Source organism: Dermacentor albipictus, chromosome 1 (assembly GCF_038994185.2).
Source record: "Dermacentor albipictus isolate Rhodes 1998 colony chromosome 1, USDA_Dalb.pri_finalv2, whole genome shotgun sequence".
Taxonomy (NCBI): domain Eukaryota; kingdom Metazoa; phylum Arthropoda; class Arachnida; order Ixodida; family Ixodidae; genus Dermacentor; species Dermacentor albipictus.
Genome location: NC_091821.1, coordinates 64,974,783 through 65,000,498, shown reverse-complemented (window position 1 = coordinate 65,000,498; position 25,716 = coordinate 64,974,783). Strand labels below are relative to the sequence as shown.

General features: G+C 46.5%; 1 protein-coding gene across 5 annotated transcripts in view; it reads left to right on the top strand.

The window, feature by feature from the left end:
• Window positions 1–25,716, top strand: part of LOC135912483 (cytochrome P450 4c3-like) — a 135,293-nt gene that overhangs the window by 19,753 nt on the left and 89,824 nt on the right. For 3 of the 5 annotated variants that reach the window (XM_070521661.1, XM_065444921.2, XM_070521670.1), the window contains exons 9-11: window positions 530–596; window positions 4,311–4,490; window positions 6,516–8,286. In XM_070521661.1, the coding sequence (XP_070377762.1) occupies window positions 530–596; window positions 4,311–4,490; window positions 6,516–6,691 (423 nt within the window). In that variant the 3' untranslated portion in view covers window positions 6,692–8,286. The other 2 variants (XM_065444923.1, XM_070521646.1) reach the window with 2 other exon arrangements.

Genomic DNA, 25,716 nt, shown 5'->3' with positions numbered 1-25,716 from the left:
AAAGGAAAGTTAACACTCAAAACGTTCAGTTTTTCACCCAGTCAAAAAGTGGCGCTGCCTCTAGGGATAGCGGGGAGACACTGGCCGTTACACGTGTTTCACCCTGAGGTTTCAGAATCCGATGTCTTCTTGGTGGTCTGGAACACATCACTTGACACGTCTAAGCGACGTCACTGTCCCACTTCCAGGGCCGAACGCAGGGAGCGGTCATTCACTCTCGCCTGCAGCCTTGAATCGGCGGGGGATCAATGAAGGGGAAAAACATAAAGAGCAAAACCAGTTTTACCTGCCGAAAGGAAAGTACGGCTGCGTATTGGTGCAAACCGTGCAGAACGTGTACATTCACGGATTTTTCTCTTTTTTTTTCATTTGGATAATATATGCATAATTACAGACAGTTTGAGTGTCTGCAACTGCTTTTTACTTTGCTTCGCCTCCGATGTTGGCCTATCTTAGATCGCGCCATTTGATTTTATGCGTATAAAGCTATCCGCACTTCGTTTTGCGAGTGTTTTGTCTTTCCTTACAGGAGTCCCAGCGATTGTATCCATCAGTTCCATATATCACTAGAACATGCGAGCAAGACGTCATGGTCGGTAAGGTTTTTCCCTATTTTGTCTCGAAGCAGAAAGCTTTAGTCGTCCATTGCAGGTCACCGTGTGCCCATAGAAATATAGTATAATCTGCCTTTTCTTAAGGCCAGAATTCGAGTGTGCGAGTGTGAGTGAGTGCTTTGTTTGTGCAGAGGCCAGGCTGGGCTTGTAGGAAGCACTGGCATCGCGAAGAGCATTGTGAAAAACAATATATATATACAGCTAATGTCACAAAAAGAAAGAAATCCACCCATTCTCTTGCTGAAACGAACAGCGAAGTTATACTTATGTCCCATTAAACATACATGTCATTAAACATATCAATGTCAACAAAGTCAGTTTACTTGAAAGAAAAGCATTTACAGATCGTTAAATAAAGGGATAAGGAAAACACAAAAATAAAATAAAGCATGACTCGACATAACATGACGTGGCATGAATATATATATGAGTGGCCGTGACGCCTATTGCCTCATAAAAATCAGAACGAACACCAAATGACGGCTTAATGTTCTAAAAGACCGAAGTAAATCTAGGCATAATTTTGTTGTTGCTGCATAAGCCCCTGCGCGCTGAGCTATGGTAGTCCAAACAACCTCGAAAGCATTTGCTCACTTCGTCGAGTGTAAAAAAAAAAGACTTATTTGAATTATAATCAGGAAATGTTTGTAATATATGCTAGGCAACTCTTCATTCAAATATCTGAGCATTCATACTGATGAAGCGCTACGTTTCAATGCATGTGAATTATACAGGGTTATTACGTTTAAGTTTTATGGAATTTTGAAAGATCGCCTGGTTCAGATATGGCATAATTGTTGTCATTGAACTGAATTGTGCGAAGAGGCGGACATTACTAGCACGAGAAATCAAAACGCATATTCGACTAATCAAACAGTCACTGATTAACTGCTTAATTATTTACTTTGCGGCACATATTGCAATTTACGAATTGTAGCCGGTGAGCTTGCAAGACGTATCCACTTGAAATTAATTTCAAGAGCCCTTTCCCCAGTTTGCAAAGGCAAACTATAGAAAGGGCACCTCGCGGAGGCCTCGCTTACGACGGGTGTACATGAAAATGAACGCCGCTGAGGACAGGACGCATCTGCCTGCTGCTGCGTGCACCCGAGTACTTAGAAGCACTACGTGGTTCTTCAGATTGCGAGGGAGCCTCTTAGTGTATTCCAGGAGTTTTTGGGAGTACTTCAGGTGACAACAAAGTTCTGTCAGTGTTTACCAGAGTGCTCGATCTTTTTCTTTTTTTTCAAGATCACGCAGGATTCTGAAAATGTATCTGAAAGGGTTCGCAGGAAGATGGACGTTTTCTTTTTTTAACGCTTGATAATTAGGAGATGTTGGCGCTTTTGTCAGGGGCCATCACGAAAACAAGTCTTGCTGAAATTCTGACTCTGGCTGGCAGTTTCCCTTTCTCGCCTGCTCCTAGTTTGTTGGCACTAATAGTGAAAGGGAACCCGCCGTGGTTGCTCAGTGGATATATGATATATGATCAGTGGATATATAACTTCGGGTGCTGAGCACGAGGTCGCGGGATCGAATCCCGGCCACGGTGGCCGCATATTTATGGGGGCGAAATGCGAAAACACCCGAGTACTTAGATTTAGGTGGACGTTAAGGAACCCCAGGTAGTCAAAATTCCCGGAGTCCTCCACTACGGCGTGCCTCATAATCAGAAGGTGGTTTTGGCACGTAAAGCCCCATAATTTTGATAGTGAAAGGGAAATCAGTCACTACATTCTAGCAGTTTTTTTTATTATTTGCTGAAGCGTAGTTTGCCTAAAGTAGCCTATCAGGCGTACGTTTTTTTTTATTTATTACAGAAATGTCAGCATCAGATAGCCTTCGGCTACTCATCGCGTACGTTTACTGTAAAATAGATGCAAGTGCTACACTCTTGAAAAGGTTGTGCCCTTTGGGGTGTATATTGGTCCCACAACAATAATCGTCATCTGCCTTGCTTGCATTTCCTTTCTTGGAAGCTCGTCACTCGCTTTCCTGTCAAGAATGCTGTGTCTCGCTGATAACCCGCAAGCCGTTCGTCACTTAGAAATACCGGGCTCGTGGCGTTCAAAAAAAAAAAAAATGCGGGCCTGACAGATGGCGATTATCGTTGTGGGACAAGATAAACCTCAAAGGGTGCAAGTTTCTTTGAGAGTGTAGTAGCAAGCTTCAGTGATACAGACTATCGTATATGTAAGTCCACAAAGAAGCAGTACTTAACAAAAACAGTAAATTTCAAGCACAGAAGCATGCTGAGGGACGTATGTCCGCAAATACACAAGTACAATTACCATCCTTTGAGGCGCATGCTATTTGGCGGCGTCTGTTTCAACGTTTATAAAACCAAGGTTCTATAAACGTTGTTCATGGCGTGTCTACCTACAATGCTTACACTGTATTTTAATGCTAATCTTGAGTAGGTACACTTATTCCATATGGCGAACCAGTAATGTTGAATGCCGAAAGGTGGGCTTAAGTTGTCATCTGCCAGAGGGTATAGCAGGAAGCTAGAACACTGGTCGCTCAGAAAGGAAGCCTCGTGTGTCGAACAAAACACCATCCAGGTCCGGGCACTTAACCTTTGATTAAGCCCTTTCCTTCTCGTTGCATCTGCCAACTGAGCTAACCGGGGGGTGGGGGGGAGGGGGGGGGAAGGGTACTGGAGCTTCGATTATGAGATGTCATGGTGGCTGAGCGGTTGCACCGACAATTGGGCTGACACTCAGTGCATCCTGTGCTTCCTGGAGGTGCAACAGAAACACTTGGTCATTTAATATCGAACTGTCTCTCCTATACTACACGGCGGGTTGCCCTTTACGGAGATTACCATCCACTTGGCTTAAGGTGTGCTACAATGAATGACATGACATTTCCCGCTGGTCCCGTCCAAACGTGACCAAGCACGAAGAGCCTTCTACCGATCTTGAAGACGACAAATCTATACTTTCAATTATAGCTTGAAATAAGGCGCTAATTTTGTGCTAACTTGTGGACTATTAGAAGACGCCAAGTGCCGCCCGGTGAGTGAGTGACAAACAAGCATGTTTTATTCTTGTGGTTGTACCTAACCTTCTTTATCTTACTTTTTTTTCATTTTCCATGCCCCTACGGCTTACTCTCTCTTATTGACTCACTGTTCGTTATCTGTGTGCCTTTTCTCTTTTAGAGCTGCAGGTGTTGTGCCACTCCTTGTGGCAGTGGCCAGGTAGCTCTCTTTCTTCTGGCTGTGATTGTCCTATGTATGCAAACATAATAATAATAATAATAATAATAATAATAATAATAATAATAATAATAATAATAATAATAATAATAATAATAATAAGGCACAGTGGAAGCTGCATGTGCGTTCGTGTAACTTTGGGGGAGGGATAGCGCGACGCTGACACATTTCAATAATATATATAATTATGAAGTTTTACGCGTCGAAACCACGATCTGATTATGAGAGACGCCGTATAGTGGAGGACTTCGGATTAAATTTGACCACCTGTGGTTCCTTAACGTGTACATCAAGGAACCGTTCTTGCGTTCCTCTCGCCTGAAAATGTGGCCGCCGCGGCCGGGATCCAACCCGTCACCTCGATCTCAGCAGCGCAACACCATAGCCACTGACGTCGGATTATTCTAATGATTTTGCAAGAAGTTAAGATGACAAGAATTCGCTGTTTGACGTAGTCCCACCTTCTTTCCCAGCTGGCCGAAAGCTACCTAAAGGCGCGTGGATCCAAATTGGCATTTACAACCTGCATCATGACCCAGAAGTATTCCCCAAGCCGGAAGAATTCATTCCAGACAGGTTTCTTCCTGAAAACGTGAAAGGGAGACACCCTTTTGCGTTCGTTCCTTTCTCTGCTGGCCCGAGAAACTGCATTGGTGAGTCTGTGCGTTATTATGTGCTTCGATTGAATTCAATCTTGCTATTGCACTGGAACATTTGTAATTTTTACGCAATTTATTTTTTTTAGACATAAGCACTTAAATATGACGTACCGCGCGTGCTGTAGGGTAAATGTAGATGCAAATGAAATTGAATGCTGCTACTGTACTGGGGAGGGGGGGTGGACTACTTTAATTTTTGTGTGGTTGGATCATTTTTTGTAATGTTTCAGCCCTGAAATATGATTTACCGCACGTACTGGCTTGAACACCTACCTAGTGATCTAGTTGAAATAATCTCTTGAACTATTTACGTGCATTGTTCCATAAATAAATATAAATGTACTTCGCTAGTGAGGAACGCATGGTTGCAACTGAAAGGTGCGTCGTTCCATAGAACCTTGGTTCGCTGTAGGGGAAAGAGAGAGAGAGAGAAGAAACCGAGTGGGTGACCAAAGGGCGTTTAATTTTGGCCTGATGACTGACGTGAAGGCAAGGAAAGGGAAAGAAACACACAGATAAGTATAACGACACCGTTGGGGAGGTATCGATGCAAAATGTGCGCTTTTTTGCAAGTTTACTTAGATTAGATTAGATTCACCATTATACAACATAATATAATAATAATATTTGGGGTTTTACGTGCCAAAACCACTTTCTGATTATGAGGCACGCCGTAGTGGAGGACTCCGGAAATTTTGACCACCTGGGGTTCTTTAACGCGCACCTAAATCTAAGCACACGGGTGTTTTCGCATTTAGCCCCCATCGAAATGCGGCCGCCGCGGCCGGGATTTGATCCCGCGACCTCGTGCTCAGCAGCCCAACACCATAGCCACTGAGCAACCACGGCGGGTATTATACAACAATCCTAAGCGAAGACCATGATGCAGAACGTTGTCGGGCACATCATGTAGGAGAATGTGGTGAAACAAATGCCGTACACACATGGTGTGTTAAAGAAATGAGCACTTCATGCTTACACAATCTTTTGAATACAACATTTCTTTTCATCCACATTGTGACGATGGTGACGATGATGATTACAATAATCTCAAACCATGGCCCACAGCCACGAAGGGGGATAGGCCAAGAATCGAGTAGCGCGGGCGAAAATGGTCTAACGGTAAGAATTGTCAGACGAAGAATTCATTTGTTTTTTTATTGCTGTGCCCACAAACAGCGTACTTGCCAGGGCAGAAAATAGGGAATGTTATTGAAGAGTCAAACGCAGGCTATATAATTTATATATGATTACATAAAAAGAACAGAAACATCAACATTTCAGTCAGCGGGAGTGATAGATGAAGTTTTCTATGGTATTGCATACCTTCCTGCTTGTTCTCTTAAAACGTTAGTCCCTGTAGCTTCTAAATTTTGTTGTTTTGAACGATATTGTCGCATTATCTCTCTAAATATAGCTGCGGTTGATAACATTCGGTTGAGGGAACGGGTACCCCGACATGAACGCCCTCAGTTTCAATTTTGTGAGCGCCACGAAGTTAAAATGTATTGCATTTGTCCTCCTAGGTAATATGGGCCATCCTGTCATATGTGCAAAATTTAACACATGCTTAATCAGGCTATTTTGTGCATAATTTCCAAGAATGTTGTACCGCAAGTTGATCGAACAGAACGCTGACAGGAATGTCGATCGGCTGACGCTGGCACGGGTTCGCAAGGATGGGTAAAATACATACTGTGTAAAAATACTTAGACTTCCACGATGTGGCTGTGAACAACATTACGTTGCTGTTGCTGGTGTAGATTGCACTCATATTTAAGGATTTGCCCGAAATGCCTAGGACGTTCGTATGTGAAGCCGATGAATTCTGCTAATGCCGCCCAAGCAAATCAATCAGTGCCTGCAATCCTGCACGAGAAAGCGTGTTACCGGGACGGCCGTGGATTGACGCTTCTTCTTATTGGACTTCTTTTTCTACTCTTATTACAACCATATCGATGCTTACAGCATCGATTCAAAGCGTTTGCTCTACTATGGTTGTGTACTACTTTCCCCTAGGTCAACGTTTTGCCATGATGGAAGAAAAAGTGGTCATTGCCAACATCCTTCGAAACTACAAGCTGGTTTCACTGCATCATCGAGACAAGATCCGTGTCATGGCGGAGCTCGTTTTGAGGCCAAAGAGTGGCCTGCATGTGAAATTTATTCCGAGGGAGCCTTCAAAATTGAAATGAAAGGATTAAACGACAATTCTTGCCTCAGAAGGTTTCATGCATGCGTTCACATAATAATAATAACGGACCACGTCTACAAACGGACCGAATAAATGAAACATATGACAGCGACGGTCACCTCACTTATATCTGCAGCTTTCTGTCATTTCAATAAATTATGATCTCAAAGGCAGTATAACATAAAACCATTGCATTATGACTTTATTCCAGTCTCGTGACATCAAATTTACTAACGGTCTGCGCAAGCATCGGATGGTGACCCGCAGCGTTGTTTGAGCAGCCCAATCAAACGCTTTCCTTGTTTATAGGACGTCACTTTTGTTTTGAGTACAATTAGCAGTGGCTGGCTCGACAGATTTTTCTTGTCTATTTGGCTGACAAGAGGCGAGGACTACGCAGAAGTGGAGAGGATTTCGATGGGTCAGAGCTAGTGCAGTGAGGGTAGATAACCGGCTTATGAGGGTCGTGCAGGCGTCTGCGATTGGCCCGCTTTCCCTTGCTTAGTCTGTGGTGGCCGGTCGAAAGTTGCGGCATCCTGCAAGGGAGCGTTAAAGATGTAGCTAAAACAGATCCTCCGCGAAAAAGAGTGGACAAAGCGATGTCGGATACATGCCGAAAGGTCGCGATAGCGTCATACTGCTACGCAAACATGTTTATTATACGCAGAGAAATCCATTCTCCTTGGCAGCACCGAGCGGCCAGTGCCAGAGTGATCGGTGGGTAGCCATCTTATATTCCTTTTCAGGGGAAGAGAGTTATATAAGAGGGGAAAGGCAGGGAGGTTAACCAGATGCACGTCCGGTTTGCTACCCTGCACTGGGGAACGAGTATAAGGACGAAAAGAAAGGAAGAAGAGATAGAGAGAGAACAGTTACGCGCACATTTGAAGGTTCGCACGAAGGCTACACACGGTTGCCAAGACTTGTCGACTTGAGGTACATCAACAACGCTTTCGTGGCTTTCTGTGGCATCGACGCGTACGTCCAAGGATTTTCCTTTCCGTAAATGGTCTAGAGTCCAGCTGATTCAATGCTGTCCAGAGATCTTCACGCTCGACTAAGTACTGGGGACAGAGACACAATATGTGTTCAATTGTTTCTATAGTTCCACAAGAGTCGCACATGGGTGTGTCCCCCATTCCAATCCGGAACGAGTAGGCCTTCGTAAATGCCAACCCGAACCAGAGGTGGCACAATACTGACGCCTCAGAGCGGGAAACATTTGATGGCACGTGTAGCTAATAAAGATGGATCAAGTCTATGAAGGTGACACTTCGGGAGGTTAGGAAAAAAACAGTATTTCTGTGTCATAACAATAGCCACGATATGAAGGTTTCTTGCAGCGTCGTTTCTGGATAAGGTGATTGGAACTGGTCGGGCATCCAGATGAGCATACCGGGCGGCTTCGTCGGCGCAGCACTGCCGGTATGTACAGGTAGCCACTGGAATATAATTTCAAGCCCTTTAGCGATAGCTTGATGGTGGTCTTCTTTTGTTTCATTTGTCAGCTGCTCATGAGTCCTGTGATATAGGGCAAAATGCAGACTCTTAAGCGCTGCCCTAGAGTCGCAAAAGATGACCCGTTTCTGATGTGTCTCTTGCAGGAGGTATTTGACAGCAGGACGCAGGGCAGCAAGCTCTGCCGCCCTTGATGTTGTCATGTGGGACAGCTGGAATCTCATTCTGGTTTTTGTAGCCGGAATGACAACGGCATCTGAAGAGCTGGTGGATAAGACCAAACCATCGGTATATATGTGAATTTGGTCCCTATAAGTCTCATTGATTAATGGCAGCGTCATCTCTTTCAGAGCCATTTTTGGGTGATTGGCATTCTTCTTTACACCCGGAACACTTAGAGACATCGCAATGGCAATGAAGGCCTTGCTGCTAGTATGCATCCTAATGGAAGACAATCTGTATGGGTGATAACTATAGAAAATGTTGCACGAAGACTCTGCGATGGCAAGAATGCGAAGAGATGATCGGGGACGCGCTAAAGATGACGCATATGCGTCCTGGGACAATCCACAGCAAGGTCTGTTTGGATAGGATGATCTTTGGCGAGCACGATTGTTGCAGCTGTTTACGCACAGCGAGGAAGTCCTAAACACGTGCGCAATGCTTTGCCCTGTAAGTTCTCCGATGAGCGAACATTTGACTTGCACGTACTGGACAACACTGGAAGGGAAAGGTTTGGAAGCGCTTGCCTCATGCTACTCCGTTTCAGTTCTAATATTTTATTACAGCGAACACAGCGTATACCTTGAGTGGGATTATTACGGTGCCCTCGCGGTATCTTCTTGCATTAAATGAAAATAGAAGTTTCTCTAGCGGCTATTTTTTAGAGGCGAAGTATCGCGAATATATTTGAGTGCGGTTGGTAGTTCTTGCTTACAAGCTTAATGACAGAATGTTTTGTACTAACTTAAGCGTTTGCTCCCAAATGCAGCTCGCTCCTGCCTCGACACAATGACGCAATTCACCAGGTCATCATTGGAAGTATAAGATATATCTATCGCGTGTTCACACGTTCGTTTTAAGTGCTAATCCGATAGATGGCCGAGTACATCAAAACTGTGCGGTACTTGTATGTTTTTCACGAAAACGTTTTGGTCAATAGAAAGAAAGATGCATGCTCGTATGCGGGATCGAACCAGCGAGGTTGGGTGCCAGGCAAGCGCCGTAACCGCCATACATAGGTGTTTCTTTTATATATTATATTTATTATAATTAGCGAGATATTGTATTGGATGACTTCACGTGCACCAGTCAATACATCACCCTTCCTGTGTCAACTCCTTTGACTTAGTGGTGCCCTCCGCGCGCATGCGTGAAATCACCGTGCCTTTCATCTCTCTCTCTCTCATCTGTCTATTCTCGCTTCGCTTAGCGCAAAGTAGCCAACCACTGCAGACGTATTTCTGGTGAGCATCCATGCCTTATTTCTTCCTTTCATCCTCCATCTTCAGTGACTCAGAAAGGGCCCGGGAAGCTCGAGGTGCCTGAATATAGCAACGCAGGAAAACTGCAAGCATGTTTCACTCAAGAAGAAACATCAAAAACAAACCTATCGTGGTTACTTAGTGGCTTTGGCGTGTCGCTGTTAAGCACGAGGTTGCTGGATCAAATCCTGGCCGCGGGGGCCGCATTTCGATGGGCATGAAATGCGAAAACGCCCTGTACCCTGGCATACTCAGGAATTCTGGACATGTGTTTAGTTTCCTTTTCCGCCACCACGTGGCGTATCGACCTTAAAAATTTGAAATTCGCGCCGCGGCGTATGCCATGACGCACAACAGAAGAAAACACAATAAAAAGAAGCACGCCCTGAGACTGTTGCTTCACCTCGGCGCTCGGAAGCGAGCGGCTTATGCATCAGCTTTATCTCGAAGGCGACCAACTACTTGCTCGGCTGGCAATGAATCGACGCCAGACAGCTCGTCGGCATTCCGGGTGAGATGTCTGGCCGAGATAACGGCTGCCGCAAAGCTTCCCTTCGGTTTCCGTCATTGCTTTTTTCCTATGATTTGTGCACCACTGCGGCCGCAGGCTTCCGTATAGTCAGCTTTATGTTTCGTGGGTTTCCTGTAGAACCGGTGTGATGCAATAAGAGCAACGTTTAGCTGGGGCCTGTCTTCGATGCCGGCCGCTGAAATACATGTAAAACGCATGATTTTGTGAGAAAACCACTAAACCATCCGAATGAGAATTGTTGCATTTAAGGGAGAAAGTTAAATCCCAGTGATTGCAGCAAAAATAATTTTGATTTTAGCCATGGCAGCATTGGCAATACTTGTCGGAAATCAGTAAATCTGAAAAAAAAGAATAGAAGTATGAAGTTTACAAATCCATCAGTTATCATCAAAAACTAATGTCACATCTCTATAAACTGCATCCCTTGGAGCATCTAAATAGGACAAATTTCACGTATGATTTATGACGTATGTGAAGTTGTTACAATGCTCGTAAAGGTGTTGCGAATGTCGCATTCAGGAGTTAGTGGTGTATTTCAGGGTTGCATATGATATATAATTTTCGTCCGCATTAAATCAAATATTAGGTGCAGCTTAGAGAATTGCGACGTCATTTATAGTTGCTTAGGTGCAGGGTTGTATACTTCAGATATTGTTGCCAAAAATTTCGCTTTTTTCAGAATTAAAAAAAAATGTGGTAGTTAAATAAAAATTCGCTTTCAGAAATCTTATTTTAACTGTTTCTTTTGAGTTCAACCTAACTCATTCATTTCGGTGCAGTGGTTGTCAGAAGAAAGGATTGTTCATTTCCCTTGTAGGAGCTAAAGCTTCCCGTTAGGTTCGATTTAGAATATTGTTGCTGAAAGAAGAAGCAAGACGGGTAGCGTAATTACAGTATGGCGGCCGCACTTCCATGGGGGCGAAATGCGAAAACACCCATGGTACCTAGATTTGGGTGTACATTAAAGAACCCCAGGTGGTCAAAATTTTCCCCCACTACGGCAGGCCTCATAAACAGTTGGTGGTTTTGGCAGGTAAAACTCCACAATTTAATTTTTTTTATTTACAGAATCTGCACTAATTTACAGTAATTGTCAAAGACAATTCTACAGCATGCTAGTCCCTGAAGCATTGTCTTCTTCAGTCCCAAGCTCGTGGTCATCTTCCTCAGCGTTGTGCAGAGCTATGCAACGTATTTCCACCTGGCGTGGAAGCGCCGTGCCGCTGTTTTTTATGCCGAAACGGACTATAGTAGCACTTTAGACGGCTGACAAGAACGACGTCATGGAACGTCTGGGTGGAGCGAGTAGTAGGTGCGACCACAGAGATCTCGTAGGTTACGTCGGTTACCTGACAAAGGACCCGGTAAGGCCTGAGTAGCGGGACATTCGTTTTCCGAGTGGCCGAAGCGGCAGGTGGGCGATCGCAGTACAAGGTCCTGGGAACGTAATCGGCGTCCCGGTGACTAATGTTACAAATGCCTTTCTGCTTGTTCTAAGAACCATAAAGGCAACGGTGAGCAACTTGGCATGTTTCTTGGGCTCGAGCAATGACATGGTGGGTATATTAAAACACGGGCCCTTGAGAGGTAGGCAATATTGTATTAAAAGGCAATACTGGATCTCGGCCATGCAAGTAATAAAATGGCGAGGAACCTATAGTGCCGTAGCGTGATGAATTGTACGCGAATGTGACAAAGGTGAGAGCAGTATCCGAATCACGATGGCTATCAGAAAGACACATGGAGAGCTTTTCCGTTATGTTCGAATAAGGCGCTCCGTAAGATCATTCGTCTGAGGGTGGTATGCTGTACTAAGTTTGTGTTTGGTAGAACAGGAGCGGAGCAAGTAGTCCACAACTGTAGAGACGAAGGAGCAACCCCTGTCGGTAAGAAGTTGACGAGAAGTGCCGTGGTGAGCAATGATGTTGTGCAACAGAAAGTAGGCTACGTCTGTTGGAAGGGCTCTGGTGAAACCGAACCAAGTTGTATAGTCAGTTGCGACGGCAATCCGTTTGTTCCATCAGTCAGACGTGGGGAACGGTGCCAAGAGGTCTACACTAACGTAATAGAAGGGTTCGGTAGGAATGCTGAGAGCTAGGAGTAAACCAGCAGTGAGAACACATGGCTTCTTCTGTAGTTGACATTACTCACAAGAAGCGATGTAGTGGCGGACAGATCGGTACAGACCAGGCCGAAAGAATCGTCGCCGGACACGGGCGTACGTACCGATTCCCCGAGGGGACGAAAAGTTGGTAGATCGTACAGCTTGGACAGAACAGTGGTGTGAAGATGCCTAGGGATTACCAGCACCTTCTCAGATCCACTAGCGTACATGTTGTTTTGATATAAAGTGCCATCCTGGAATATGAATATACCAAGAGAAGGATCACATGACCTAGATGTGAGCTTGTCCATGTTACCACGTATGCTGGATCTCTGCGCTGTTCAGTAGCGAGGTCAGCGAAGCGCATAGCGAAATTCAGAAGCAGAAGCATAGGTCGCAGGCACATCAGGAGCATCGTCTGGGTGATGGTACAAGCAGTTGGCATCTTGGTGTAAACTCGTAAAAGCAACTGTGTACGAGTATTTCTATAGGCGTAGCACCCAGTGACCTAGGCGATTGGTAGGGTCTTTGAGGGACGAAAGCCAGCAAAGCCCATGGTGGTCTGTGGTGAATGTAAAGGGCCGACCATATAAGTGAGGGCGAGCTTTCGCCACTGCCTAGAGAAGTTCAAGGCACTCACGTTCAGTAATAAAATAATTCCGCATATCTGGAGAAAGCAGACGGCTGGCATATGCAATGATGCGGTTGTGGCGTCGTTGACCGTTGGTAAAAAGTGGCACCGATTCCATGACCACTGCCATCAGTGCAGACTTCTGTTGGAGCAGTCTGGTCGAAGTGCGCAAGATGGAATGGAGATGTTAGGAGAGAGACAAACACCGAGAAGGCAGTTGCTTGTTCACGTCCCCAAGTAAATGAAACGTTTGCCTTCAGAACAGCAGAGGGCGGGTGACCTCCGCAAAATAGTGCATGAGGCGGCGGAAGTACGAGCACCGGCCCACGAAGCTCCGGACATATTTAGCACATGTTGGCACGGGAAACTTCTGTACGGCACGAGCTTTGATCGGGTCTGGGCGCACAACAGAAGAATCAAGATGACCAAGGATAGTAATTTGGCGGTGTCTGAAGTGACATTTATAATAATTAAGTTGAAGGTCAGCATTGCAAAAAACAGAAAAAAAAACGAGTGAGAGGCACTCCTTGGTGCGTGGCAAAAGTAGGAGCAAAAACAATGGCGTCATCTAAGTAACAAATACAGATGGACCACTTGAGGTCATGAAGGAGTCTGCCCATCATGCGTTCAAAAGTATATCAAGTATTACATAAGCCGAAGGGCTTATGTAATAATTTGAACTGGTATAAGCCATGGGATGTTACAAAGGCGGTTTTCTCGCGGTCCATGTCGTCGACGGCAGTCTGCCAGTAACTGGAACCATGCTCAATGGAAGAAAAGTACTTCGCCCCATGCAGGCAGTCGATGGCGTCATCAAGGCGTGGTAGAGGATAAATGTCTTTCTTGGTGATCTTGTTGGGGTGCCTATAATCCACGCAGAAGCACCAGCTGGCGTCCTTACTAACTAGAACTACAGAGGACGCCCAAAGGTTGGATGATGGTTCAACGATTCCTCGAGAGAGAATCTTCTCGACCTCCGTTTGAATTACTTGTCATTCGTGCAAAGATAGAGGGTATGGTCACCTGTGTATAGGGTGTGCGTCACCGGTATGAATATGGTGTGTCATGAGAGAGGCCTGGTATGAAGGGCGACCTAGGTAAAAAATGTCGCTCAACGCGTAGAGCAGTTGGCATAACTAGTTGGAGGAAGTTCGGGAGCAATTAAGTTTGGGAGCTGAGGAAGGACAGCCGGCAAAGAACAGTCAACGGGAGACGACGTAATACAAGCAGGCAAGGCTGAAACCGGCAAACTTGGGAGGAAGAGAGTTTACCTATTTCTGTGCCTTGTGGTAGGACGTGGTCACTGATTTCTAAGTTGATGAGATGAAGACTGGTAGAGTTGTTGGTGATACCGACGACAGTTTGTGGAAGAGCAACGTGATGATCAAGGAAGACTTCCATGAGAGGAGACACGACACAGTCACCATCAGGCACAGGCGGAGCTGTATAAAGCAGGACGTTGGTCATGACTTGTGGGGCGAGCCGAATGTGCTCAGAGAAGTAGAGCCTACTGGGAACTTCCTCAGGAGGGTCAGGACAAAGTAAATAAAGTGGAACGAGGGTCAGGACAAAGTAAATAAAGTGGAACGAGTCCAGTGGAGCAGTAGATAAGGGTGGAGTGAGCGGAAAGGAAATGAAGGCCTATGATAACGTCATGGGGACACTCTTAAAGAACAGTAAACAAAACAGATGTTTGGCAGCCACAGACACCAACGAGAGCGGCACACATTCCTATTGTGGCCAGTGTTCTTCCGCTAGCGACTCGCACAAGACAGGACGTCGCAGGTGTAAGGACTTAAGTGAGCTGTCTACGAAGCTGGTCGCTCATCAGACGGATGTACGCGCATGTATTAAGCAGAGTAGTGACAGGGACACCATCTACGTCACATCAAGTAAATCGCTTTCGGTCGGTAAGGTCAGTAGAGCAATTGCAATCCCGGTCGTTCTAGCAGCGTCACCTCTTGAAGCTGCACCTGCCAGTTTCTCGTAGAGTGCAGGTACATGGGGGACAGAGAACCGAAAATAGGGGATGAGTGAGACGGGGGTCGTCGTGGTGAGAGTAAATGACTCTGCCGTGTAGATGAGGATGCCTGCGTAGAGTTGTATCGCTCTGTGGAATCTTGCGGTGGCAGACAAGTACCTGGCGAGTGGCGGTAAGGTTGGAGCGCAGACTAATATTGGCATGACGTTCAAGTATTGCGGCAGTGGCGGGAAATGTGGCCAACGCGCCGGCACTTGATACATATCGGCTGGTCATCGGATGTTCGCCATTCCTCTGGGTTGCGAAAAGGCCGACAGGTGCACTGGCCGCACGAAGAAGAGATTGTAGGAAAATGTAGGTGTCCTCTCGGTTGACCGAATAGGTAGACTGAATTCCAACATTCGCCAACTCGTCGCGCACAACAGACTGCACAAGCGAAATCGTCGGTCGAGAATAGTTCGAAGAGGTCTGGAAACCAACCGGTGTCGCGGCTCCGATCTTCCGGAGAACGATACGGACGAGGCTCGCAGGTGTTGGTGGCTGATGTACTGAGTGAAAGTCCTCGCACGAAGACATAGCAACCGTATTTCGAAGACGCATCAACTGGTACGCGTTGCGACGACTTTTTGCTTCTTCTAATCGTCGACATTCATTAATGACGTCGGCTATGGTGGAAAAAATCTTATGCACGAAAAGATTACAAGCATCGTCTGCTATGCCCTTCAGTACGGGGTTCAGCTTGTCTTCTGACGTGCTCTCGTCAGCCTTGCGGCAAAGGGCGAGAACGTCCTGGATATATGTCACATGATTCGGTTGACGCCTCTACGTGGGACCCAAGTTCTCTTTGCACAACTCGCGGACGGCCAACTAGTTTCCCGAAAAATGTGGAGATTTTGCTTACATTGCTCCCAGCTCATTAATTCTTTCTTGTGGTTTCGAAACCAGAGCCATGCTATTCCTTTCAGGTAGAAAATTCTGTTAACAAGCATAACAGTTTGGTACCAACTGTTGTGGGCGCTGACGCTCTTGGACATTTGGAGCCGCTCAACGACATCAAGGCTGTCGGTACCGAAAAACGTTCCTGGGTCGCGGGACTGCGACGAGATGACTGTCGGCGTTGCAACCCCTTCTAACAACATATGCGCTTATCCCACTTAGTCGGAACATTGTTGGTGCGTTAAAGCAGTGTTTTGGTCAGGGATCGGCATTGAAGCCACATTTCACTTCAGGAGCAACTTGTTTTGCACCCTCCCGGCAAAGGGAAAGTTAGCGCTATTTTTTACCTTCACTTCCTGTAGACTCGTGCAGACGAGTTATGTGCTGGGCAGAGGTTACGATGTCGTGTGCTGCACTTGGCTCGCTGGGCTGTAGCCAATCACAGCAGACTGCGCGTCGTCTTCTGCATCAGCAGACGAAAAGCACGTGACTTCGCACTTACCAGCTGCATATTTATGTTAGCGGCGACAACACCCAAGGGAGCGTCGCATCGATCCTTACTCGTAGCCGCTTGCCATCGCCCCTTGCAGGAGCAGAGATCAGCGTCACACACGCTGGTATTGCGGACTGACGACGACGAGGACGACCGTAGCATTACCCACATCACGCTACCCTGAAACAAAATCCCAGCGTACGATTTTTCTTTCGCAAACAAATATAGACAAACTGCAGCTAAATACATGGCGAATGCGCACTGTACAAAAACAGCACGGAGTCCAAAACATCCTGCATCATCCATCAGTAAGAAATCTAATTTTACCTTCTTGGAAGGTTAGCTCACCTCCTTGTGTGACACATGGTCACGCAAGCACTTCGCTACCGTCTTCAGCGAATATTTACTCTCATCGCTATATGAATAATATTGTTTGACGTTCGCTTCCTGCATTCATTGAAACTGCAGTGTAGAGAGTGTAGTTTTCATGCTACACTACAGCTATAAAGAATGACTTCGTGTAGGTAGGCGGAGGTAAACTTTTCTACGCCAAGTAAAAATATGCTGACTTCCTACACTAACTACACTCGTGCAGCCAGTGTAGATAAAAAATAGCCCTGTTGACTTCAAGAAACACCAAATTTAAACAGTAAGGCGAAAAATTAGAGCTGGCGTTGGAACTGTAATTGCAGAGCAAATGTGATTCACTTTGCACGCAGTAGCGCCTTGAGAGGCAGCAGGGAGGGAGAGGGGAGTGTATATGCGTGTGCACGTCTTGAGTGTGCATGCGCGTGTAGTTGAGTTTTTGGGTTCGTCTTCCTATTTGAATCTCCATGTGCAGAAGTGCGTTGATGCGTCTGCGAGCATACAGGTGCTTGTCTATGCGTGCATTTTCGTGTGCGTGCGTGAGTGCGTGCTGTTACGACTTTGCACCGCTGCACCACTATTACGACTTTGTGGTCCCGTAGCGCTCGTCACCCATTTCGTGACAGAGCGTTGGTAGCGAATACTCCGAGCCAGGCGTCGATGAGAATAGCAAAAGGGACTTTATACACTATATACAGGTCATTATACAGGACATGAACGGGTCGGCACTGCGGCCGAGTGCTCACAGCAAACGCGACTGTTCCCGCACGGCGACGTCCGGCGAAAACGCGCGACACATCTCACCCCAGTCGAGAGCGGCACTCTGCTCCCGGTGGGTCGGCGGATCCGGTTTTCGAGGCGGCAGCCTCGCAGCTTTAAACTCCCCGAGAACCATTGTCACTCAAACGGCCCAATACAAAGTCAGCACTCGACGGTCGTCCGAGAGGTCCAACCAGCGACCGCGCTGGCCACCCGGTTCAAAGTTCGCGCGAGGTGACCTCCAGGCAAAAGGAGGTGCGGCGCCGGGCTGTCTGGCACACGGTGACACGTTTGAACATGTTGCTTGCCGATGCTTCTCCGCAGGACACCGCTGCCTGACGGCTCAGCATCTTGACCTGTCAAGGGAGAATTTGGGCGCTCGCAGGATAAATTCTGCATCTTGCAGATTCGGAATCCGGGCTGGTGGTAATGGCACAACAGTGCGTACATTTTTCTGCGTGTGTAGATGTGTAGGCGCGTGTAAATGTGCATAGATGCAAACGTGCCTGTTATCTCTGCGTCTGTATGCGTGAGAGAGAGAGAGCGAGATGGAGTGATGCATGTCTGTTTGTGTGCATATGTGTGTGTGTGAGCCAGCGAGCATTTCCTTGCTTACACCTACTTTTGGATGCAAATGGGTCAAAGAATTTAAAATTACGGGGTTGTTACGTGTCAAAATCGCAATCTGATTATGAGGCGTAGTGAAGGACTCCGTAATAATTTCAACAACCTGGGACTCTTTAACCTGCACCTAAATCTAAATGCACAGGTGTTTTCCCATTCCGCCCCCCATTTAAATGCGGCCGCCGTGGCCGGGATTTAATCCCGTAACCCCGTGCTTAACAGTCCACCACCACAGACGCTAACCAAGCACGGCGCGGATATAGAGTTTACTTGAACTGTATTTATATCCACAGAAACAAGAACGAATGACACTGCCTTTATAGTATCATCATTTTCTGGTAGCGAAACCGACGCAAAAAGGAAAAAAAAATATTAGGAGCCATTCAACTCTGTGGAGATGGATGACGAGCTAAGCTGTAGCATATGACACAGGATTAGACAAGGGGTCATGTATTTATTTTCATCATTTGGTTATGGTAGCGGCGATAGCCTTGTAATTACTAGGATATATACGGGTTGGTCTGGTTACAAGCTTAGACAGAATCTTGGCCAAAGAAGATTCTATACATGACTGCTGTTACTTAATTGAGTTGCTTTGATTGGCGTAGCGCTACTATCCAAATTCTTCTTGCAGAAACTCGGTGAACCATTTCTTTTCTGGTTTTGAAATGTGCACATTGAAGTCTCCAATAGTGATATGGTGATCACAAGGGTAGTGTCATTGCGGCAAACCCATGCAAAGTGCGTGGTCATGAACTTCTCGATATCACAATTGGGTGTGCCTGAATATATATAGGCAGTAGACATAATAACTCCGTCTTTCGTTTGTACGGCGCAGACAATCCCACAGTCCGTGCCCTTTTACGAGTCAATATTGTAAGGTTGTACATGTACATTTCCTCCTCTGCGTACATTGCAATGTCTTCTGCTCGTGAGTCCACGTGCTGTTCACAAACTATTCCAGCATACCCATCGACTGGAAACAATGCGTCTTTACTTATCTTATTTCTTCTTCTTCTTCTTCTTCTTCTTATTATTATTATTATTATTATTATTATTATTATTATTATTATTATTATTATTATTATTATTATTATTATTATTATTATTATTATTATTATTAGGGATCGGCCCACATTTTTGCTCCCTGACATGACAAATGCATAACGGAGCAGAGATTCACAGCTTCGCTGTGAAAGCGCCTGTGCAGTCAGTATTGCCACCCTGTATTTTGTTACCATGGCACCATCACCATCGGCATGGTCCCGCGAGGAGCTGCTAGCGGTTCGCATTCGTTATCTTCCTTGCATCAGTGGCAGCCCATTTTCTTGACGGCGATGACGCGCTAAATCTGCACCATCATTGCGTCGTGCATCCCTTCTGCGACCAAGCAAGCTTTCGGCGGCACACGTTCGCTGCTGTATTGACATTAAAACATTAAACTGCTTACTTTCGAAAAAAACAACGTAGATACGTATCGAAAGCGGGATAGCCGCAAGGAACATGCTCACGCAGCTATGTCATTGATGGCAATATCACAAAAGGCTGGGCTAGGTCAGGTCGCCCCTAAAGACTTCTTTTTCAGCATCACCCGCCGTGGTTGCTCAGTGGCTATGGTGTTGGGCTGCTGAGCACGAGGTCGCGGGATCGAATCCCGGCCACGGCGGCCGCATTTCGATGGGGGCGAAATGCGAAAACACCCGTGTGCTTAGATTTAGGTGCACGTTAAAGAACCCCAGGTGGTCAAAATTTCCGGAGTCCTCCACTACGGCGTGCCTCATAATCAGAAAGTGGTTTTGGCACGTAAAACCCCAAATATTAAAAAATTATTATTCTTTTTCAGCATCAGTTGTGCTTTAAAAGAGCTTATCTGCAAAAAATTTGCGCAGAACAGAAGCATGTTTATCATTTATTCGCTCAGCTAGATAATCTCGAGGATACGCTCCAAACTATTCATTTACATTAGCCGCCTAAGATCAATTATTGAAAGTTTGATTATAGCAGCTTCGTTCATTACGCTCAACTTACTCCCTATCTAGAGGTTACTAATTTGAACATTCGAATGATAGCAATAATGTCAGCAAGATTTACATTGCTCTATTAAAGTTTGGCGCCGTTAAAAAATAACTGCCTGGATATTCGTGATGCGCAGTACGCTTCTGATGAAGCAAGTGCGAATGCTTGGACGGGTTTTCTTGGCGCAATTCAAGTTCGTAAACTTAAGCATATGTGCCCAACAGTACACTTCTGCCTTTACGACGGACTCTCCTACGTTATAGAAGAAACACTTCAGCGCTACGGTATATCACACAAGGTGTGCGAGAACTTTGTGCGCGCTTCCGATTACATGTATGAGCGTTGGTCGTATCAGGCTCGGTTTCCTGGCGTCATTGAGAATAAAAACAGCTGCCTGGAGGAAAGCAATGGATAACCTTTTACTACATTGTATCAAATGGAGTAGCACGCACGTGTGTGTTAGAACAAAAAGTACTAAAGTATTGGGGTGAGTGCTTTGCGAAATATATTTTAACTGTCTATTGTTGACATATAAAGAAAGAAATGCCGCGTTTTTAATATAGTTAATGCTGATATACGTATACAGTGAAGTCAAACATGAGTTCCAATTTAGTTCCCGTGTTGGGAGCAGCCCCAAACCACACGGCTACATTGACACATGAAATATTGGTTTGTTAAGGCGAAGACTTGAACTGGTTCGTAGCAATAACTCATACCCGAAAAAAAGCGGCGTCTAGTCTAGTGATACAAAGTAGAAGAGTGATACAGGAAAAGTAGATGAATGATACAAAAAATACCCGCAGCAATGGCTCATTCCCGAAAAAAATCACATAATCAGGAATGGCTCATACCCCCGTAAGCAAGCAAAGATGCAATGGCTGAATATGAATGAAGAAATAAGAGAAAAAAAGAATGAAGGAAAGAAAGAAGGAACAAAAGAACGAAAGATCGAATAAATAAATAAATAAATGAATAAATAAACAAGAAAATAAATAAAGAAAGAAAGAAAGAAAGTAAAAAAAAATCATGAGCCATTCCACTCTGTGAAGGTGGTTGACTAGCGAGGCTGTTTAGCAGATGACACGGAGGTGACACATAATTTTGAACAAAGGTACGAACTCATTTATTGTCTTGATTGGTCGTCATTATTTTACTCGCAACTGCTATCACATACTTTGCAAAAGGATGGAAAGTTGGGCGAGTTGGTATGGTAACATGATCTTGGATTGTAGAATGAAGTGACATGAACAGAGACTAGAAGCAGACAGAGCGAACTCTCGTCCTGTCTGCTTCTAGTCTCTGTCCGTGTCACTTAGTGCTACAATCCAAGATCATATTCTTTGATAATGTCAAATCAATGCACATACGCCGCTGGGTGGTCGGTTGGGCCCGACTAGTGTGGCATCGCAAGGGATATGTCTGCAACACAGAACGCGTAAACCACTCCTTTTTGGGTACCAACATATACACATTGAAGTTATCGACAACGACAACAGAGGTAGTGTCATCGCAGCTAATTCACGCAAAGTAAGTAGCCATGAACCTTACGGGGCTATGATTGACAGTGACAAGAACTTTATTAAGAGTGTCCTGAGGAACTCGATTGGGGGGACCGAAGGCTCCCCGATCAAGTTGGTGGCTCCGCCCACGACGGGACAGGGAGGTGGTGACTCTCCGCGACGTCGCGGGCCCTCTGGACGGCCTGTAGTTGGTTTGTGAAATCCGAGCTCTTCAGCAAGGCGTCCCACTTGGACTTGTTATGAAAGTCGGAGCCCGCGTTGTACGGGCACAGCCAGAGCATGTGGTCGAAGGAGCAGCACGCGTTACCGCATTTGGAGCACGATTGCGGGAAGTTCGGGTCTATCCAACTCAGCGCTCTAGGGGTGAGGTAGGATCTCGTCTGTAAAAGTCTGAAAGTAACAGCCTGAGCCCTGTTGAGTTTCGGGCTGGGGGGAGGGAATTTTCTCCTGCTTAGTCTGTAATGTGATGTAATTTCATGAAAGGTCGTAAGATTATCTTTGAAGGAGCAATCCTGCGGGAGAGCCGGACCGTTATCTCGGGCGCGGTTCGTGAATTCACGCGCCAGGCAGTTGGCCCGCTCGTTAGGGTTGCAACCCGCTTGGTTAGTTACATCGTTCATGTGCGCCGGGAACCACGCTAATGTATGACCTCCAATGCGTTCTCGCGTAGTAATACGAAAGGATCTGTTGACGATGTCGGCTGCGTATTTACAAACTAGAGCGGACGAGAAAGCCCTAACCGCCGTGCGCGAGTCGGAGAAAATGGTCGCCGGGCCTTTTGCGGCTTGAAGAGCCAAGGCTATCGCGGTTTCCTCCGCCTCATTCGCGTGTATAGCGTAAATTGATGCGGCGCTGATAAGTGTACCGCGCGCGTCAACGACCGTGATTGCAAACCTGTCTCCGCTGCCATATTTGGCGGCGTCGACGAAGAATGCGTCTGCCCCGTAAGGATCGATTCGTCGAAGGATGGTTCTAGCCCGCGCTCTTCTGCGACCTTCGTTATATATTGGGTGGATGTTCCTCGGCACGGGCTCAACCTTTATACCTTCACGGGCTAATTTAGACAGGGGGTGTCTGTCGAGCGGTGCCTGTATAGGGAGCTGACCAGCTTCATCGAGAATTTTGATTCCCGGCTTAGTTGACGAAAGCCTGGAGATCTGTGAAATAAACTGCGCTTCAATTAATTCGTCTGTGGTATTGTGAATTCCGAGTTGAAGTAGTTTTACTGTGCTAGCGGATTGTGGGATACCGAGTATTCTTTTGATGCCGGACCTGATGAGCGTGTCGAGTTTGTTCCTTTCAATTTTGCTCCATTTGAGGTACGGTGCCGTGTAAGTAATGTGACTGATGAAGAAAGCTTGGAAGACCCTGAGTAGGTTGTCCTCCTTGAGTCCCCCCCTTTTGTTTGCGATTCTAGTTATGAGTCTTAATATGTTTTTCGCCTGCGCACCCAGCTTGTTTAGAGCTTCTGCATTACAGCCTTTGGCGTTGATTAGAAGTCCTAAAATTTTGATGGAGTTCACCCTCGGAATGGGGTGCCCTTCTCGTGTTGTAATTTTGACTGGCAGCGTTTCCAGAGGCTCGAGGTTCCTAACGCCCTGCCTCGACTGTCTGTAGAGGAGGAGTTCGGATTTGGTCGGTGACAGCTTGAGACCCGTGCTTGTAAGAAATGCTTCCGTTACATCTATGGCCGCCTGGAGAGATTGCTCTAGATCGGCCAGAGATCCCCCCGGGGACCAGATTGTAATATCGTCTGCATAGATTGCGTGGCCTATTTTTGGGAGTGCGGCCAGCCTCTCGGACAGTTTATGCATGGCGATATTAAATAGCAGCGGGGATAGGACCGAGCCCTGAGGGGTTCCGCAGTTGCCCAGTTCGTAAGGACCGCCCGAGATCGTGCCCAGTCGAAGGAACGCTGTCCTTTCCGATAGGAACGAGAGAGTGAAATTAAAGAATTTCCGCCCTAGGTTGAGATTTGAAATTTCGGTCAAGATGTGTTCATGAGCCACCTTGTCAAAGGCCTTAGCGAGATCGAGTGCAATGATACCTCGTACGTCCCGCGTCTCGTTATCGAATATAGATCTTTTCAGGAGGAGCATTGCGTCCTGTGTGGAGAGTCCCTTTCTAAAACCTATTAGATTATGCCTAAATAGTTCGTGCTTTTCTACGTGTTCGACGATTCGATTGTGCACTGCATGTTCTGCCACTTTGCAAATGCACGATGTTAGAGAGATGGGACGTAGGTTACTTATGTGCGGAGGTTTCCCCGGGGTGGGGATGAGCACCACCTTGGCGGTGCGCCATTCCGACGGGACCTGCCCCGAGCTCCACACCTCGTTTATCTCTGCCGTTAGGATTTCGATGGCCTTGTCGTCCAGGTTCCGGAGGAGCTTGTTGGTGACCCCGTCTGGCCCCGGGGCCGATCTTCCATTTAGGTTGAAGAGTACGTCTCTGATTTCTGAAATCGTGAAAGGTTCGTCTAATTCTGGCCTCTCTAGCCCCGTGTAAGCCGCTCTCGCGCTTACGCCTTGCGAATCTCCTTCCTTGACGGGTAGGTAAGTTCGCGCCAGGTCGTCGACAATTGCATCGTTTGTGAGGCCCGAGGTGACCTGTTTATGTATGACCCTATCGACGGCGAGATTTAGCGCATTTCGGGACTGTTTATCGTTTAGGAGGCTTTTAAGCAGATTCCACTTACTACCTCTTCTCATGCGACCGTCCGTTTCGTTGCACGCTTCGTCCCACTGTTGCAGGGCCAGTTGCTTGGAATAGCACTATATTTCCTTGTTTAGTGATGTTAGTTTTGCTCGCAGTCGGCGATTTAATTTCTGTGTTTTCCACCTCTCTCTAAGAGCGTGTTTAGTCTCCAGGAGATGCGCTAGCCGCGAGTCCATTTTGGGGACCTCCAGTTCTGTGCTAATTTGTTTGGTCGCGTTTTTGACGGCCTGTTTAAGATTGGTAATTAGTTCGTTGTAGGATTCGCTTGAGGGGGCGGTTTCGGCTCTAATTTTCCGGAAAAGATCCCAATCGACGTATTCGTATTTGACCGGAGGTTTGGGTTTGACCCGCACCGCGATATCGAGAACGTAGTGGTCACTACCCAAGTCCTCTTGGAGATTATCCCACGTGCCCTCGATATTTCGGAAGAATGTGAGGTCGGGCATTGTGTCTCGACTGACCGAATTACCCCTTCTAGTGGGAAACCTAGGATCTGTAACAAGCGTGAGGTTTAAATAGGCTGCACATCCGGCTAAGTTAGTGCCCTTCTTGCTGTTAAACCCATATCCCCATTCCGTGTTCGGAGCGTTGAAGTCCCCCGCAATTAAGAGGGGCGCGTCTCTGGCTGCCCTCATTGCGGAATGGAATAGTGCATTAAAGTCCCTGTTCTTATCTGCAGGTGAACAGTAGACGTTAAGAATAAAGACATTAGCGTTGCTCGATCTACTCGGCACGAGCTCGATCAGTTGTGCTTCTAGTCCGCTACGATATTTTGGAACGGTGTGCTCCACAAAAGAAACGCTCTTTTTAACTAAGGCGGCGATGCCTCTCCCCGTTTCGCCTTTGTACGCTACTGCACGATACCCCGACAGAGTAATCTCCCTTTCCGCGAGCGTCTCCTGCAGTAAAATGACTTGTGGCTTGTCTGTCACCGATCTGACGAGCTGACCTAACGGAGCCTTGCGCCTCTGGAAGCTAGCGCAGTTCCACTGCCAAATTTTAACGGTATTGTTATTTGTGATAGCCATCCTGTTTACTGTGAAATTTTAGAAGCCTATGGCGCCCCCGTCGGGATTTGATCCAGTCGGGAGCGGTTCAGTAGGTGTTGTTTGTCTACTTTTGGGTTGAGCCCTAGGTCTTTCTAATAGCGTTACTCTCGACTCTATGGCGGAGAGCATTTCCATAATCCTACTGAGGGTCTTTTCCAGTTTACCCTCGGTTTTGACGGGGGAAGCCGAGGTGGCGGACGGGGACTCGTTGACCTCGGTTATGTCACCTTCTTCTTCCTCCTCTGTGTCGCTAAAAGGTTCCGGGTTGGGCGCCTTGCGTTTCGACTGCCCGGCTAACGGGCCTGGGTTACTGTTGCTAACCTCATGCCGGTTTATAAGTTTTCCTTTCATGCTG